The sequence below is a fragment of the Ovis canadensis genome, chromosome 6 (genome assembly GCF_042477335.2).
Source record: "Ovis canadensis isolate MfBH-ARS-UI-01 breed Bighorn chromosome 6, ARS-UI_OviCan_v2, whole genome shotgun sequence".
In the NCBI taxonomy this organism is placed as follows: domain Eukaryota; kingdom Metazoa; phylum Chordata; class Mammalia; order Artiodactyla; family Bovidae; genus Ovis; species Ovis canadensis.
The window spans coordinates 104,904,619-104,925,022 of NC_091250.1; the positions used below are offsets into that span (position 1 = coordinate 104,904,619).

At 34.9% G+C, this 20,404-nt stretch overlaps 1 protein-coding gene across 6 annotated transcripts in view; it reads right to left on the reverse strand.

Annotated features, from left to right (window-relative positions):
* Positions 1-20,404, reverse strand: part of ANKRD17 (ankyrin repeat domain 17) — a 168,834-nt gene that overhangs the window by 115,380 nt on the left and 33,050 nt on the right. For 2 of the 6 annotated variants that reach the window (XM_069594333.1, XM_069594328.1), the window contains exon 1: positions 17,379-17,527. The exons of 3 other annotated variants lie outside the window; for them this stretch is intronic. In XM_069594333.1, coding sequence (XP_069450434.1) covers positions 17,379-17,432 — 54 coding nt within the window. In that variant the 5' untranslated portion in view covers positions 17,433-17,527. Of the gene's footprint in view, positions 1-17,378; positions 17,536-20,404 lie in introns of those variants that run through there. One more of the 6 variants, XM_069594329.1, reaches the window with a different exon arrangement.

Consider the following 20,404-nt stretch of genomic DNA (forward strand, 5'->3'; position numbering starts at 1 on the left):
CAGGAGCCAAAACTACTGAAGCACGCACACTCTAGAGCCCGTGCTCTACAACAAGATAAGTCACTGCAATGAGAAGCCCACATACTGTGCCTAGAGAGTAGCCCCAGCTCTCCGCAGCTAGAGAAAAGTCCGTGCAGCAACAAAGGCACAGCACGGCCAAAAATAAATTAATTAATTTTAAAAAAAACTACAATGGGTTGTTACCTCACACCAGTCAGAATGGCCATCATCAAAAAAATCTACAAACAATAAACACTGGAGAGGATGTGGAGAAAAGGGAACCCTCCTGCACTGTTGGTGGGAATGTAAACTAATACAGCCATTATGGAGAAGAGTATAGAGATTTCATAAAAAAAAAAAAAAAAAAAAACAACAACAAACTGGGACTAAATCTACTATATGACCCAGCAATCCCACCACTGAGCATATACCATGAGAAAGCCACAATTATAAAAGATATATGTACCCCAATTCTCACTGCAGCATTATTTACAATAGCCAGGATGTGGAAGCAACCCAGATGTCCATCTATCTATGGATGGATAAAGATGGCATGGTACATGTATATAATGGAATATTACTCAGCCATACAAAGAATGAATTTGAGTCAGTTCTAGTGAGGTGGATGAACCTAGAGCCTGTTATAGAGTAAAGTAAGTCAGAAAGAGAAAAACAAATATCATATATTAACAGATATTAATATATGGAATAAGGAAAATTGATGAATTTTTTTCAGGGAAGTGATGGAGATGCAGATGTAGAGAACTGACTTATAGACACAGTGGGGAAGGAGAGTGGGATGAATAGAGAAGGTAGCATTTACAATATACATTATCATATATAAAATAGATAGCTGGTGAGAAATTACTATATAACACAAGGAGCGCAATCTGGAGCTCTGTGATGACCTACGGGGTAGGAAGCTCAAGAGGGAGAGGATATATACATAATTATGGCTAATTTGCATTGTTGTACAGCAGAAACAAACACACCATTGTAAAGTGATCTTCCTCCAATTAAAAAATAAATTAAAGATACAATGTGTGGCAGGAAAAATCAAGATATATAATATTTTAAAATAACAGGGTCCCAATTTGTTAAAAAAGTGCATGTAACTGTATCTGCATAAAGAATGACTGAAAGGAAACAGCAAAATTTAGCATTGCTCATTTTAACTTTCTTTGAACCATTTTAAAATTTCCAAGTTTTCTATAAAATTTTATAATTAATGAAGCTTTCCATCTCATTCCTAAGACCTGAAATAGAGTGTTTGCCACTAGTAATAATATTAAACAGGTTTTTTTTAACTGCTTCAAAATGTATTTACTTTCCATAACATAGGCAGCTGAAAGTAATTTTTAGAATTTCTCATTAAACATGATTAAGCTTCTTTAACGGAGAAGGCAATTGGCACCCCACTCCAGTGCTCTTGCCTGGAAAATCCCATGGACGGAGTAGCCTGGTGGGCTACAGCCCACGGGGTCGTGAAGAGTCGGACACGACTGAGCAACTTCACTTTCACTTTTCACTTTCCTGCATTGGAGAAGGAAATGGCAACCCACTCCAGTGTTCTTGCCTGGAGAATCCCAGGGACGAGGGAGCCTGGTGGGCTGACGTCTATGGGGTCGCACAGAGTCAGACATGACTGAAGCGACTTAGCAGCAGCAGCAGCATTAGCCACCATAGATATTTCACTGCAAATTTGCCACAACTTGGTCTATTTTAGTGTAACTCTCTCCACAACCCAGCAGTTTACATATAGTGACTATATGGTTTAGAGTTACAACAAAGTAACTGGTACTTGACTAAGCTTCCCATTTCTTCAGACAAAACAGGGGTATGATAACTGCAAAGAAAGAAGTGAATCCTACTACCTCTTCATCTTTCTACTACATCCACATTATTTGAGGAAAACAAAGCAGAGAACTCAAGCCCTATTTCGTTCAGGAGACAAAGTCCAGAAATTGGAGAAGCTGAGAATGCTAAAATTTATGAGGCAGAAAATTGGAGAGAACAATTAGGAACAGAATCATTACAGAGCTATAACCTAACAACTATAGAGGCTCCTACAAGGTTGGATTCAACCCTGTAAGAAGAGATTCAACCAGCCAGAGGAAAAGGATTTCACTGAACACTTCGGGTATTCGGTAGAGAATCCAGAAAGGTCACATATATGAAAGAATGGGGCTTCTCTAACTTTGGTGTATAAATACTAGAAAGATGCCATAAGAACGCTTCAAAACAAGCCTCAAAAGAATGAATCTTATTTGCAAATAATCTGCTAGTCAAAATTAAATTCAATACTTCTTAAAGAAGTACAATAATGTTTAGATATTTGACAATGTAATAATCACACTAAGTTAAGTGTATGTGTACTCAGTCATACCCAACTCTTCGCAACCCCATGGACTGTAGCCTTCCCAGCTCCTCTGTCCACGCGATTTTTCAGGCAAGTGTACTGGAGTGGGTTGTCATTTCCTTCTCCAGATCTTCCTGACCCAGGGACTGAACCGACATCTCTTGCATCTCCTGCATTAGCAAGCGGACTCTTTACGAAGCCCAATGATCACATTATTCAGTATCAAACAAAAATTACTAGACTTGCAAAAAAGAAAGTACGTCCAGTAACTGGGGAAAAAAACATAAATAGAAACAGATCTTGAAATGACAGAAATGGAATGAGCAAACAAAACTTTAAAGCTCTTTAAAATAATGCTCACAGATACAAAGAGAATGTGAACAAATTGCTGCAAGAAATAAAAATCTATAAAATTGAAAGATCAAAGAGAATTTCCATTGCTGAATAAAGTATTTGTTATTAAAAATGAACTGGATGACACTGCAGAAGGACCAATGAACTTGAGATAGAGCAATAAATACTATTTGAACTAAAGTTTGAAGGGAAAAACAACAACAAAAAAATACAGAGGCAATGTCACTTTTAGCAGGATGTTGTGCTTATATGCTCAGTCACTAAGTTGTGTCTGACTCTTTACAGCCTCACCAGAACAGCCCCACGGTCTGCCAGGCTCCTCTGTCCATGGAATTTCCAGGCAAGAATACTGGAGTGGGTTGCCATTTGCTACTCCAGGGGATCTTCCCAACCCAGTGACTGAACCCGCCTCTCCTGCACTGGCAGGTAGATTCTTTACCGCTGCACCATCTGGGAAGCCCTGATACAGGTAATAAAATGGAATATTAAAAACACTCAATCTATTGGAATATATGAACAATGGAAAAAGGGGCAATAACGAAGTGGGACAAACAAAAAAATTAGCAAAACAGTAGACTTAAACATAAAATACTGATAACTACATTAAGTGAAAATGGATCAAATACACTGATTAAAAGGCAGAGATTGACAGTCTGGATAAAAAAGCAAGAGCTAAATATATGATGCCTAAAAGAAACATACTTTAAGTATAAAGACAGAGAGAGGTTAAAAGAATAGAAAAAGACATACCATGAAAACATCAGCTGTGGCAAAGCTGGTAGAGCTATTATTAATATCAGACAAAGCAGAATTGAGATAAAACAAGGAATACTAACAAAGATAAAAAGGGACATTTAATTACATAAAAGGATTAATTTAGCAGGAATATATAATAATCCTAAATGTTTACGTACCTTGTAACAGAGCTCCAAAACATAATGGAGCAAAAATTGACAGATCAGAAAGAAAAAACAAGACTCTCATAATTATAGTTTAAATTTTGAAACTCATCTCTTAATCCTTGCTAGGCAAGTAGACGGAAAATCAGTCAGAACATAAACGACTTCAACATTATTAATTAACGTAATATAATTGATATTTATGGAACACTCACCCCATAACTGCAGAAAATATATTCTTTCTAGATACACATGAACTTCTGTCAAAAATGAACCATATTTTCGACCATAAAACAAGTTTCAATATATCTAAAAGAACTGAAATTGGAGTACAGTATATTCTCTGACCACACATTATACTTTTAAATAATCCACAAACTTTCTCAAAAATAGTTCCTCATCTGAGTGACAGACGATCATAAATGACTTGAGAAACTATCTTCTCAATTTTCCCAAGAATGTTATATAAACAATATGATTATATATGCACAAGAGAAAAGAGATGTCTTAAGCATTAAAGTGTATTTTTCCCATCATGAAACCCCAGTTGAGAAAGGCAAAATGAGTCAAAGAGGGAATCACAAGGAAAATTATAAAGCATTTAGAAGTAAGTATTATAATGAAAACACAACACATAAAAATGTGTGGTATATACCTAAAGCAGTGCACAGAAAGGGTATTTACAGCCTTTAATACAGTAGAAAAGATGAAACATTAAAAACAATAATCTAAGCTTCCATTTAAAATAACCAGAATAAGAACAAATTAAATCTACAGAGGAAATATAAGAGCACAGGTCAATGACACAGAAAATGAAGATAACATAGAAAAGTCAATGACATGAAATAAAATTAAAGTTTATAGAAAAAAAATTGATAAAGGTTTTACAAGAACAAAAGAGAAAATGCAAATTATCACTATCAGAACTGAAAGAATTACTAAAGAATAATTACAGATTACCATCATTTAAAACAATAAAGACCACTATGAACAACTGTATGTCACTTAATTCAACAACTTAGACTGAAATACACAAATTACGCAAAAAGAATTAAAACTTTCAAAACTGACAAAGAAAAGCTAAATAGCCATGTATCTATCAAAGGAAATGAATTTTTCATTAAAAATGTTCCCACAAATAAAACACAAGGTACAGATGGCTTCACTGCTCAACTCAATCACTCAAACAAACTTTCAGAAAATAGAAAAGAAAGATACTTCCAAACACTTTATAAGGCTAACATTTCTCTGATACAAAACAGCCAAATGTTTTTTTAAGAAAACTAAGGATCAATATGCCTTGTGAAGAACAATAATCCTTAATAATATATTGTAAACCAAACCCAGCCATATCCAAACGGGGTCATACATCATGACCAAATGCAGTTTATTCTAAGAATACAAAGTTGGCTTAAAATCCAAGAGTCAATTAATATAATTCACATAATGACAGAACAAAGGAGGAAACTCAAGGATCATCTCAATAGAATCAAATAAAAGACCTTACAATTCAGTATCTTCTGATAATAAAAATTTTTAGCAAACTAGCTGGACAGGGAGGCCTGGCATGCTGCGATTCATGGGCAAAGAGTCGGACACGACTGAGCGACTGAACTGAGCTGAGGGGTAGATATCTTAACCAGATAAGGGAATCAAGAAATAAGTATAAAGAACATCATACTTAGGAAAAATTGAACACTTCCCCCGCTAAGATCAGGAACAAGGCAACTTGGTCCAATAGGTCACCAATTCTATTCAGTATTTTACTGGAGGTCCTACGTAGGCCAACAAGGCAAGAAATAAGAATTAAAGGCATAAAAAATAGGGGAGAAGCAGAGATAAACTGACTTAATTTGCAGAGATGACCATGCATGTAGAAAATTCTACCATCAAACAAACAAACAAAAAACAACCCCGGTTAACCAAGTGAATTTAGCAAGCCAATTGGATATAAGATCAATATACAAATGGCCATTGCATTCCTATATATAAGCAACAAACAAATAAAATATAAAGAATTATCATTTACAGTAATCTAAGTATTTCATCTTGGCCTCTCCTAAACCAGGAAGAGGAGAAAGACTCTTAATCACTGTCATTGGAGATGACTCTTATCACTGGTGATGGCTCAAACTTAACTCTGCATAAGAAACTTCAATAGATAACCCAGTTACTTGGACAGTAAGGAGATCAAACCAGTCAATCTTAAGGGAAATCAACCTGAATACTTGCAGGAAAGACTGATGCTGAAGCTAAAACTCCAGTATTTTGGTAATCTGATGCAAATAGCTAACTCATTGGAAAAGTTGCTGATGCTGGGAAAGACTGAGCGCAGAAGGAGAAGACGGTATCAGAGGATGAGATGACTGGACGGCATTGCCAATGTAATGGACATGAACTTGGGCAAACTCTGGAGATGGTGAGGGACAGACAGGCCTGGCGTGCTGCACTCTATGGGGTCACAAAGTGTCAGACACAACTGGACGACTGAATAACAATAACATTTACCAATCAGTTTTCCCATATTGTTGCCCTCCTACAATTTTCCACCAGAGAAATCCAAATTCTTTTTCCCTTGGCTAGTTAGGACACAATTTATCATCCTTTGTTAAGACGGCATACAAGCAGGACTTCCCAGGTGGTTCAGTGGTAAAGAATCTGCCTTCCACTGCAGGAGACAATGGTTCAGTCCCTGGTCAGGGAACTGCGACCCAAAGATACTACATGCCATGGGGCAACTAAGCCTGTGTGCCACAACTAAGATGTTATGGAACCAAAAAAAAAAAAAAAAAAGGCATATAAGTCCCAAGCTTACTTAATTGCTTCTTTGGGTTTTGACTTCTTTTCAATTTGCACATCTCAACCACTGAATCTAAGAGGGTAGAGAAGTCTTCCATCCCTTACAGGGAAAAGTTTAATAGAACATCTGTAAGGCCCAAACAGTGAAAACTACACAGAACTTCTAAAATGAATTTTTTAAAAAATCTAAATAAATGACCATCATGTGGGCCAACATTATGTCAACTATACAAAATGCATTCCTAAGTCTGATACAGCCAAGAAGCCATGAATTTGCAACCTCTGCTCTGAGTGTTCTAAATTTTATCCTTGAAACAAGCCAGACTACCAGAAAACTGAGTACTCAGGCTACAGTACTAGTTTTTTTAACCCAACTGAATTTTATCAGTAAATCCTTGGCTTACATTTTGTAGAAACTAATATCAAGCTTGTTTACTTTTAGAAGGATGGAGTTATTTAATACAATAAGCAGTAGGTCCAATACAGGGGCACAAAGAGAAATTATTTTCTAAGATCTAAATTCCATAAAATGTATCAATTCTCCAGAACATCCACCATGCTTACAGAGCTTATGAACAACACACATCTCAAAACTCATCAAGTTTCTAATTTGGCTCTTGTTGCTAGTTAATTCAATCTAAGTCAACATGCAGAAAACTAAGATCATGGCATCTGGTCTGGTCCCATTACTTCATGGGAAATAGATGGGGAAACAGTGGAAACAGTGTCAGACTTTATTTAGGGGGGCTCCAAAATCACTGTAGATGGGGACTGCCGCCATGAAATTAAAAGATGCTTACTCCTTGGAAGGAAAGTTAGGACCAATCTAGATAGCATATTGGAAACCAGAGATATTACTTTGCCAACAAAGGTCTGTCTAGTCAAGGCTATGGTTTTTCCAGTGGTCATGTATGGATGTAGGAGTTGGACTGTGAAGAAAGCTGAGCACCAAAGAATTAACGCTTTTGAACTGTGGTGTTGGAGAAGACTCTTGAGAGTCCCTCGGACTGCAAGGAGACCCAACCAGTCCATTCTAAAGGAGATCAGTCCGGGGTGTTCTTTGGAAAGAATGATGCTGAAGCTGAAACTCCAATACTTTGGCCACCTCATGTGAAGAGTTGACTCACTGGAAAAATCCTGATGCTGGGAGGGATTGGGGGCAGGAGGAAAAGGGGATGACAGAGGATGAGATGGCTAGTTGGCATCACCGACTCGATGGACATGAGTTTGAGTGAACTCCGGGAGTTGGTGATGGACAGGGAGGCCTGGCGTGCTGCAATTCATGGGGTCACAGAGTCGGACACAACTGAGCGACTGAACTGAACTGAACTGAAGTCTATTTTACCACTGGTATTAACTTACTACTTCTGATTTTTGTATTTTTATTTTTCAGAATATATATACTCTTATAAGATACTTCAAATTCTTTTGTGGAATGAAATATCTTTTACATAAATGCATAAGGAATTTTTTTTAAAGAGAGTCAAGGTATCCATATTAAAGAATTCAACATTTATCAAGCACATTATAGAGACATTAAAATATTTCTAATATACACAGTCTAACATGACTTTTTAAGAGTAGAACAGGGTAAGAGATAATGAACTTGAAAGAAAGGCTAGACAGGAAAAAAACCCTAGGGAAGGAGAACTTTGAATAATGAATAGATGTTGAAGAGGGTAGCAGGTAAACACTGTAAGTAGTAACAGAATATTATAAAACAATGTAAAAGCCAACAATTCAGATTAAATGTAAAAATAAAGTTGGGTGGATAGAAGGATGTCAAACAATATTTCAGGTGCAAAACTGCACTTGTATTTGCTTCTTAAATGTGAAATAACAAAGCAAAACAAGTTTAAACTTGTAAAACACACCATCACGTCAAACTGTTTGTTTAGAAGTTACTGAAGCTACTATCTTGAGTTCTAGTTAAGACTTTAATATATATAGAAGGGATCTTAGAAAAACTATACAGTACAATTTAACTTTAGAGACCAAAAAGTGCAAGAAGAAAAATACTTATTTCAAATAACATACGAAGACTATGTTAGAACTCCAACCTACAGATCTCCTGGGTTGATTTGAATAACATGATTAACTGTTAGCTCTTTTGCTTCATTCCATGTATATACCTAACCAAAACTAAGAGTTCAGAGAACTTTCCAAGATAAAAACACAGTACAGTAATTCCCTCATTGTACATGTGTAACTCCAAATGAAAAACAAGCATTTACTGTGTTCAAGATACAATGCTAAGTCACTGAGGACATCAAGAAGAATAAAACTATTCACAGAAAATCATACAATCTCACTATAAGCTCAAGACAATGAAAACGGAAGCCTATTAAATATAGAAATACTTAAAAGTTAATGTTGATATAATTTAGCATTCTCACATATCATACTTTATAAAAGATATATTCTTTGTAATTTATAAAATATTTACAAAATGATCTACCTACGAAGACTTTTTTCATATGGCATACATAGGGCCTTCTTAATATTTTGGTTTCTTAAATACATTTTTTTAGAAGAAAGTAACTTTCTATCCACTACTATCTCCATTTATTTCATAAATAAAACTAAAAAAAAAATAGGAAAAATAAAATGAGAAAGATATTTTGAGATGATAATATTGTACAAATGTGACAAAATAATAAAAAGGAAAATTTTCCAATATTTGTGAACACTTCAACACCAGCACAAATTTTTGCAAAATCTTAACCAGTACTTCCTTATGGAACATAAGAATTTAGAAACTATTTCTCAAACTTGCTTAAATAGTTCATACAAATATATGTTGATCTTTGCATGATGACAGGGCATAAATTACAAGTGTAGAATGTGACAAAGAATGAAGAAATGGCAACAGAACAATTCAAGGTTAGAACCAGTTAAGGATAAACACTAGTTAGAAAAATAAGAAGGTCAACAAACAAGGAGTTAGGCTGTTCAAAATATCCAAACATCAAGAGGAGAAGAATCTAGATAATCTGTAGCAGGAGTAAGAAATCAAAACAAAGTGGACAGCAAGTATCAAAAGTCAGAAGCAGACTAAATGATAAAAGGCTTGAGACTAAAGGAATTCAGACTACAGAAATCACCAACAAGCAGTGTTAACAGTGGATCAACATTGCTTCCCATCTCAATGAATGCATGCACGCTAAGTCACTTCAGTCGTGTCCAACTCTTACCAACCCCACCAGGCTCCTCTGTCCATAGGATTCTCAAGGCAAGAATACTGGAGTGGATTGCCAGGCCCTTCTCCAAGAGAATCTTCCAACAGTCACTTGGAATTTGGTAGGTGGGGAGAAGAGTTGTATGCAGCACTTAAGAAGCGTAAAGACAAGAGATGTGCAGATGTTATAGATCCTCTTTTCCTATGAGACCACATGAGTTCAGGGCCAATTTCAAAATTAATTTGTGGCAAAAACATAGTACATACAAATACAAGGGGAAAGTATAAAGTAGATTTTAAACAACTTAATTTGCTACTTTGCAAAGGAAGGTGAAATGGCTTAGTCTGGATAACCAAGATCAGGGCACATGGGTTCCATTCCTGGTCAGGGAACTAAGATAAGATCCTTAGTCGCAGGGCAACTAAGCCTGTGCATAACTACTGAGCTCCAAAACTACTGAACCCACACACTTTAGAGCCTGTGCACCACAATGAAAACGAACCTGTGTGCCATAACTAACACCCAAAGCATCTAAATAAACAAATAAATGAAAAGAAGCCTAAAATCTTCAAAGAGAAAAATATTTGAATTTGACACATACTTCATCTATTTGTTTCCACTTGCTAACATGAGTAATTCAAACAGTTATAATTTATAAACTCCTTTCCTAATCATTCTGAACTATAACAAGACATTTGATGAAAAAGTTTTTAATCTTTATTCATCTTTATCAAAATTAAAAGTATCACATAATGTTATTGTGCAAGCAAAACCACTTCTACTTATATCTAGCTTCCTTCACTCACTATTTCACGGAGGAATCTTCGAAATCCTTTTCTATAAATTCTGAATGACGAATTGCAAAACAGTATTTAAATTTTTTTCCACAAAAATTTTCCCTTGTTTTATTTTATATCTGCTATATTGTAGTTGAAGGGTAGAGAAACCTAGAGTGACAAAAGAAGTGAGAGAAGTTGGGACTGTGTAATAAATTTTAAAATTTGATAATATGGTAAAAGAAAACATTTTAATCAAATAGACTTAAATCTAAATCTTAGTTTTATGCCATTACTGACTGTAAACTTGGGCAATATACTAAACTAGCGGTTACTCAATTATGATCCGCGAGATCTATAGGGATCCTCAAAACTGTTTCAGAGGGTCTGTGAAGTCAAAACTATTTTTATAATACAGTACTAAAATGTTATTTGCCTGTTTCATTGTATTGACATTTACACTGATGATACAAAAATAATGGTGGGTAAAACTGCTATTCCCTCAACACAAATCAAGGCCATATCACCAATCATCATATCTTGTCTGCCATGCACTCATAATTAAGTAAAAAAAATTAAGGGTGAATTTCTTATGAAGTAAGTGTTTTCCAACTGACCAGAGTACGATGCTACAAAATCATGCACCAAATGATCTACTCAAGATACATAAAAAATCAGTGGGTTTTAACTGAACAAAGTTCAAAAAATTCACTGATAATGTTTCAGATTCTACACTACAACTAATCTCCAGGAAACCATCATAGTTTTAGGACTGGTATCAAAGAAGAATATTCACAATTATCAAAAGGGCTATTAAAATATTCTAAATGTTAAGATGATATTTTTTCTTAGACTTCCTCAAATATAATGTATTGCAACAGACTAAATATAAAAGCAGACATATCTTCTATTAAGCCAGACTTCAAAGGTATTTGTAAAAATCTAAAGTAACACCATTCCTCTCAGTTGTTTTCTTTCAGAAAAGTTATTTTTTATAAAATTAAGTTAAACTGTAATAGCACAATCCTTCTGTATAATAACTTAAAATTTTCAACAAATTGTTAACTAATATGGTCAATTTCCATTGTCACTATAAAATTATGTGGGTATTCTACATATAACATATATCTATCTGTCTATATATAGCCAGTTAGTTGGAAGCATGGTTCCATCCAAGACCAATATTAATGGCCAACAATCTAGCCACTCATTAAACCAAAACCAAAAGTTACCTCAAGATATCTGTAAACACCTCCTGAAAGACCTTTGTTTTGGCAAATCTGGAAGCTATGTACTAAAGCCAAACCAGTGATTAAGCAAGAATACATCAAAATATATTCAGCAAGTCTGTAGTGATCAAGTCACTTCAACATCAGAATGAGTGATTCAGTCAAGCATCAGAACAGGGACCCAAATAATTCACAAACAGAAAGTGCCAGTGCTGCTATATGTATACGCAGGTAACACATGATGTAGACCTTTCCTAATGCATGTTTCACAATATGTTCCACCTTAACCACCAGACTATGTTGAATTAATGTGGGACTAGTAGCATTTGGACAATCCTGACATTACTTTCTTGTGAGAGTAACATTAATTTACATATCTGTAGTTACATTATCTTTTGCAAGCTGTTTGAAACCTTCACTTGAAAGGTTTGAAACTACTCCACTAAAATATTAGTCTTCTTTAGAGGGATTACTAACTAACGTTAAGTCTATCTTTTAGTCATCTTCTACTACTCTCATACGCATTCTCTCAAAATTGGTGTGTGAAAGCAATGCTGCAACTTCTGCCCCTCCATTCAAGATGGACTCAACTTTCAAATAAGAGTATTCATAAAGCATAATACAGCACAGACGTGAATGTCTATACATAGAGTATATGGAAGCAAGCATATGTGAGCGTGTTATATGAACATCTGTATAACAACATACTGATATAACTGGCAACAGCAAAATCTTTACAAATAAATAGATGACAATGACATCTAGGGGACTTTCTAGACAGCCTGACATTCATAAATAGGCATAACAATTAGACAAGCACACACACACACACACACACAAAACTGAAAAGTGCTTAAAGAAAAATATTTGCTTACTAAAAAAAATCAGAATGCTAAAACTATCCAGAAAAACAAATGAAGTAAAATACAAGCATTCAAACATACATCTATACACATCCTGAATTCAATGTTTAAATACCAATGACAGACATTCTGTCTACTGAATTTTTACTTTGACGAAGCAAAGCTAGCTGGACTAATCTCACTGAATTTCAACTGCCTAGCATATTGAAGATGCTCAATAAATTCTGGAGTGAAATTATAGGATTCAATATAGCCAACAGGTCTAATGTCTCCAAAACCTCTTAGCGAATGGAGAATGTTACATTTATTAATTCAAATAACTTACATATTTAGCTAAACTTTTCTGTCTCTAGGTCAAATTATATTTATGTCCCAAGAGTAACTCCCAGGGGCTTCCCAGGTGGCACAGTGGTAAAGAATCTGCCTGTCAATATCAATCATTTTATATCAATCATCCTGGCAAAGACTAGACAAAGAGACAAGTGGAATGCTTTCCTGTTTTGCCTGGGTCCGTTGGGGCACTGTTTCCTTGTATACAGCTGAGACTCTCTCTGGCTGTTTTTTGCTAATGATTAGAATACCAGGTGCCTCATGAAATGATGGAGAAGATGATGACAACCCACTCTAGTATTCTTGCCTAGAAAATCCCATGGACAGAGGAGCCTGGTAGGCTACAGTCCACAGGGTTGCAAAGAGTCGGACACGACTGAGCGACTTCATTTTCTTTCTTTCAAGATACTGCAGGTTCTATTCCTGGGTAAGGGAGATTCCCCTGGAGTAGGAAATGAGAACCCACTCCAGTGTTCTTGCCTGGAAAATTCCATGAACAGAGAAACCTGACAGGCTACAGTCTATGGGGTCGAGAGTCAGACATGACTGAGGGGTGCGCATGCACACACACACACGCATATATGAGTAACTCCAAGTCTTCTTAGTGAAAAATGTCACCAGTATTATACTAACTATGTAGATATAGAATTTAGAAATTCATGGAAGACTTACTGATATAACATATGAAGGATATGTATTACATAAGCCAATATATTTTACAGAATAAAAAGAAATATAGCAGGACACTATCAAAAGAGTTTACTTTGCAGAGCTTTTATATCATTACTAAAAATAATTTTTACATAAACAGCAAGTGGACTTCCCCTGTTTAGATGAAAATGTACCATTTACCACTAGCCCATAATGGTGACAAATCAAAAAGAAACAACAATGTCCCTGTGACTTTTTCAAGATTATTAAAACCCCTCCAATCTCAAGATAAATACAAATGCAAGAAATAGTTCCATAATAAACCTACTTAATATGTTTAATCAAATCCTTAATGTAGTTACACCCGAAAAAGTTCAGCGAAATCCTCAACCCCCTGAATATCTAAGCAACAACCACAGAGATGTAGGGCTTTTAGCTTACATATTACAACCTGTAAAATAAAAATGAAGCTAGACACTCTGGATCTAGCTGACACAGGAACAAGACTGAGCAAGTTACTATTCTTAAAAATGTAAATATTTTTATTTTCAAAACACTGGTACTTTTAAAGGCAAAAATGTATCAAATGCTATACCCTGAAGAAAGTATTTTGAACTTGATTAAAATCAAAAGAAATACTTATAAAATTTTTTCATTTCTAAAACAATTCTTAAAGAAAACTACTGAACATGGTTCAAAGAGAATAAAACCAGAATATATAGCAATTGAGTATCTGACCTCTCATATGTTTTGTTTTCGTATTTTAAAAGCTTATATAATATCTCAGGTTTATATGCATAGCACTTGGACACACAAACTTGGAAACACTCCCCCCTCCCCCCAAAAATAAAAGTCTGGAGAACTTTTTTTTCTTCTTGATCTTTCTAAGTACTAAGATCCATTATTACATACGACTCAGAGGAAGAACATCAAAGTTCTAAAATTATAATCATGTCTCAGCAAAAATAATATAAGCAAAAGAAAAAAAAGGTATTTATGTAGGCTGCCTATCACCTGTAGGTGGCCATTTTCCTGAATATTAGTTAAGGTGGGCAAAAAGAACAGAAACACTTTGACTACTTTGGTTTGGAGAAAAAAATCACTGACCAGATTATCTAGATAATTTAAATAACTACTCTATTAAACCCATTACTATAGAGAGCTGAGAAGCAATGATACAAGATGAAATCAATCTTTTTCTGTTGTACTATCAGTTTAAGAAACTTACAGTGCTCAAGACTGATGATCACTTAAAAATGTACATTAAATACATGTGGGTATATACAATAAACAATCACAGTTTAAAAGGTAAACCACAGCATTACAAGAATTATTCTGCACTAATTCACTAATGATGTTGATTTTAAGTTTTCTCTTTATTAAGACTTAAATAAAAGTACCTTGTAAAATGTATGATTCAAAAGACCAAGTTATATTCAAAGACAGAAAAAAAAAAGGAATTCAGTGTTTAATGTAAATAACGAGAAATCTACATAAAATTCCAGATGCTCAATAAATAAGTCATAATGATAAAAATTATGGAAAAAAATATGGTGATAAACTTCAAATGGCTTAGTATTAGATACAATAATAAAATTATCACTGTGGTATATAGATGAACTTCATTATCCATTATTAGACATTTACACAATGAGTTAACTCATTAAAATTTTCTAGGAAGCTCATTGTATAAAATATGCCATATGAGGTACTTTAGAAAATGGTACATTTAGCTTCAGAGTTAGGAAGTTTATTCTTTTTTAATCTTTTACTATTAGCATTAGGTCATCAAGAGTACTTTTTAAAAAAATACCTATTTGGCTGTGCCAGGTCTTAGCTGTAGCATGCAGGATCTTTAGCTATGGTACGCAAACTCTTAGTTGTGCCATGTGGGATCTAGTTCCCTGACCAGGTATCGAACCTGGGGCTCCCTGCATTAACAACAGTCTTAGCCACGGGACCATCAGGGACATCCCCATTATGAGTATTTTTAATATTTGAAAAGAAGAATATTTCATTACTAGTTGGAAATTTTTCACTTCTAGTCTGCCAATACTTGACAAATACTCATTTAAATAAAGTAACATGAAATAAAGACAAAATTACTCACTTAGTATGGTTTAATGTGACAGGTATATAGGAATCAAATTAACAGAGAGAAAATTAGGACAAACAATTAAAATTACAGAGAGTAAATAACCTCTGCAACTAACTAGTAACTATGAACAAGTTAGGTAACGTAAAATTTTACCATGACATTAAACACTTTTAGTGCTTTAGTGGGAATAATGAAAAGTCAACTTTTAAGGTAGTATTAGAAAAATTTACACTTAAGGCACAAAACTATGCCCAAGTAGGTTTTTCCCAGAAAATAAACAGACTTCTAAAATCCATTATATGATGAAATTTAAAATGACCAAAGAAAATGTCAGATGAATTTACTGAAATCTATAAGGTATACTTCTTTTAAAATTCAAAGCAAAAGTTTTAAAAAGCAAATAAAAATGTCCTCCTACAACTTTATAAATAGACTTGTTTAATCTGAACTACTAACAGTCATGTGACCACTGCTAATTACAGAAGTTCCTCAATAAAAATATATATCACTATTTCTAAGTGAATAATTTACCATACCATTTCTAAGGAAACTCACTAATAGTATCAAAATTAAAAAAAAGAAAAGAGGAAAAGAATGGAAATTAACCAGAGAATTCAACTCAGACAATAAACTCTAAGGAGAGGGGGAAAGAGTATGTTGGCAGGTGTCTGCCAAGGAGCCAGATAACACAATAGAATCAGTTTTCATTCTGCAGAACAACCATGAGACTTGCTGCAATGTCAGCTCCAAGCACACACTGAGGGACTCCAGAAAATGCTCATTGATCATGCAGCACTTTATAATGCGCATAGGCTTTTTTCTCCTGTTAACCCCGCCTGGCTTCCCTTTGCAGTTTATTCTCCTAAGCCCTCTCCCCATAACAAATTCTTTTCCTGAGGACAGTAAAATATTTAATAAATTATCTTAACAGTCTAAGTATTAGGAATATCACTCATCATCATTAAATCATCATAAAAATTAGCCAGTTTTTTTTAATAAGGAGGGAAAAACCCTACAGACCCCAAAATAAGAAAATGAGTTAAATATTTATATCTATAAATAAAAATATTTTATGGTATACTATATCCAAGGCCAAAACCAATTATAGTTTCACTTTGACATGTATTTCCTTGCACTGATTTATACGCAAATAGGTTCTGTAACACTGACACAAGGAGGAAAAAAGAGAAAATACAATTCAAATTTTCATGACTCAAAATGCAGATTTTTGTGAGCTCTCAAGCACTGGTGCCTTAAATTTTACAGTCTTTTAATTTTTAATTAAATAATTTATTTTATAATAATCAAAGTAACATGAAAAACCTAGAACCAGAATGTACCAGCTAAATTAGGCAATTAGATTGAGATATATGCTTAATTTTACCCTAGAAACTAAAATAAGCAGCTGTTTTTAATAGTTAACTACAAGCAAGAGTTGTGGGCTTAGATATGTAAATGAATTCTAAGACATATGATACTAAACCTACTCAAAGCTGCTTTGCAGACCCCACCTTCTAATGAGTTAATCTAAAGGTCACCACCAGCACAAGGCTTTTTATTAAGTCCAAAGCCCTTTCCTTCTTTCTTTTTTCCCCCTATCAAACATATATCTACAATTTACACAACATTAAGTTTAAACAAATTAATTCTAGACTTATTTAGTAATCGTGTGAACTAGATTGCCACATTCTCACATGGAATAAGGTCTGACCGTATCTTGCTTTTATGCTCTGCCTCTCTTTGCTCTCTCCTCTAATCTATTCATCTGTAAAATAATTCCGGCAGATAAGATTTCTTTGTTCAGATTTCAACTTTCATTTCATTTACAAACCTAGCCCTACCTCAAGAATGTCTTCTAGAACATATGCTTCCATTTCAGCCGCTGTCTCCACCATGTTTTATCAAACTGCCATGTTTCTTACTGCACTATGATTAGATCATTGCCAGCAGGAACACTCCTCTGTGTCAGCAAGGGAACAGGAAATGGAATGTTCTATTACATGCCTAAAGCAGCTTAGCTGTTCACTAGCCAGGCATCTACCAAAAGAGCAGGGGGTGACTCACTGTGTATTTTTTAAAGATACAGAAGCTCTATTCCAAAGCAAACTTCAGTCAAGTAATTTCCACAGACAAAATAGATACAGTCTCTTATGTTTTACCATTTCAAATTTTACAATTTCAAATTTTTAAAAAATAAATAATAATGTATTTTTTAAAAAGCTTAAACACGTCTGGCTTCCTGGTTGAACAAAAGAGGTTGAAGTGGGTTACGTAGCAATTTATCCTTAGTAAAGCCTTGTAGTGAGATTAATGGCTGTATTAAATACACAAAGAGGGAGGCAAGGTGATATCAAATTAAGAATTTGTTACATCAGGCATATGCATTATATAATACATATAGGAGTGGACTTGCAGGTGTTAAAATAATAATTTAATGTAGCTTTTTAATGCTAATCTGGTATTCTATAAACTAATTGCTTAGAAATATCAAAGAGAAGTGAGATTAATATTCTACAGATTCACAATCATTGAAGCAAGCCGTAACACATCAAGATTATATGCTTCTTCTAGAAATGCCTTTAACTTTATTTACTAACCAAAGAAATGGCCTCTCCCTCCCTCGTAATAAATACTACAAAAGATTAAAATATTTCAGATGCATCAAATTTAGAAACACTGGTTCTGGATCATTAAATAGCAAATATGGGTGACTCATGGCAGAGCTAATTTTTTATTATATTTACCACTGTAATAGAGCCTCCCTCAGTTCAGTGAAACTATTGAGCTGACCAGAAAGTTTGCTTGGGGCTTTACCCAGTATCTTACAGAAAAACTCAGAACTTTTTGGTCAACCCAATACTCTGTCAAATTTCTTCCTTATATAATCTAGAATATAGAAAACACAATGGGAAAGGAAAAATGTTTTATGCTCTGTTCTGTAGTATTAACAAAATAACCCTGCACTTTAACAGTGCCATACAAACTGAACTTGAAGTAATCACTCAATTAGATTAACAACTTTAATTGTAACTCTAAGGTGAACAGTTCCTCTAGTCTAAATTTTTCTAACCTAACTAAAGAAAGTGAGTCTTTTTAAAGAGAAGGAAAAAGGAAAAAATTAGAGGGAGTTATTATTAACACATATGGTCAACTCTAAGAGATGATATGAATGGCCTTTCCAGTAATGTCTCCTCAAAGTGATGTTATTTTTTAGTATAAACACCTTGTAATTTTCTTGGGCCTTAGTTTATTTATTTGTAAAATGTGATAACATTAACTCAACAATGGATTGTTGGGCATCCCTGATGACTCAGTGGTAAAAAGTCCACCTGTCAAAGCAGGAGACATGCATTCGATCCCTGGTCCAGGAGGGTCCCACATGCCGCAGAGCAACTAAGCCTCTGTACCACAACTACTGAGCCTGTGCTCTTAGAGCCCAGGACCCAGAACTACTGAAGCCTATGCACCCCAGAGCCTGTACTCTGCAACAAGAGACACCAGTGGAACGAGAAGTCTGTGCAAGCAACTAGAGAGCAGCCCCCACTGGCAGCAACTAGAGAAAAGCCCACACAGCCAAAAATAAATAAATCTTTAAAACAAACAAAAAACAAAAATGTATTGTCTACTGTATATCAGAAACTATCCTAGGTACAATAAACAAGACAGATAAAATTTCTTCTAAACAGGTATATATGAAGATTCAGTGAGATAAAGTATCTACTCCTCAGTTTCTGATTATTTAGAAGATATTTTTATTGTGTCAGGCAATATACAAATCACTATTTTTTTAAACAAACAAGTTATTTAACCTTCACAATACCCTGCTGCTGCTGCTAAGTTGCTTCAGTCGTGTCCGACTCTGTGCGACCCCATAGATGGCAGCCCACCAGGCTCCTCCGTCCCTGGGATTCTCCAGGCAAGAATACTGGAGCAGGTTGCCATTTCCTTCTCCAATGAATGAAAGTGAAAAGCGAAAGTGAAGTCGCTCAGTCGTGCCCGACTCTCAGCGACCCCATGGACTGAAGCCTATCAGGCTCCTCTGTCCATGGGATTTTCCAGGCAAGAGTACTGGAGTGGGGTGCCATTGTCTTCTCCGCACAATACCCTAGGTGATAATAATTGAAACTAATAACATTAATAACTACCTTGTGCTTCCTAATGTGATAAACTATTTTAAGCATTTTGTATATATTAACTCATTAAATCTCAATAAAAGAAAGGCAGGAACTATTATTATCTCCATTCTGGAAACTGAGGTACAGAGAAGTTAAGCAACTTTCCCAACTTACTCTCAACTAAATTAACAAGCTAAGACTTCAACCCAGGTAATTGGCTCCAGAGTTTGTCCTCTGAACCATCTACTATACTTCCTCCAGATGATATGGTCCTCATTTTACAGATAAGAAAATCAAGTTGCACGCAGTACAGTTATAAAGCATAGGTGGAATTCAAACCCAGAACAGTCTGACTCCAAAGGATGTGTGAAATTAATGGAAAACAAATGATATTAAAAACATTATCCCAAGATCATATATAGTGCTTACATTTCTGTTTGGAAGCTTCTCAAACAAAATAATGTCCAGTGTAGAGACACAGCTTATGAAGAACTAGAAAACTGGCTCTCACTATTTCCCGACTTCCAGTTCAGTCTGTTCCTTACCTCAAATAAATGGCCTCATCCTTAGATTAAGGGAAGTCAACAACAAAGTTTCTTTCTCAACCCTTTTTCCAACAGAAGCAAGTAATGACAGATTTGAATTCAAGGAACTCAACGTTAAAAAAGTCTTATTTCCCATAAGATAAGAATAGGCTTTCTAACTTTGACAAATCATCAGGCCCCTAAGGTTCAAGTCAATCAAACCATTCA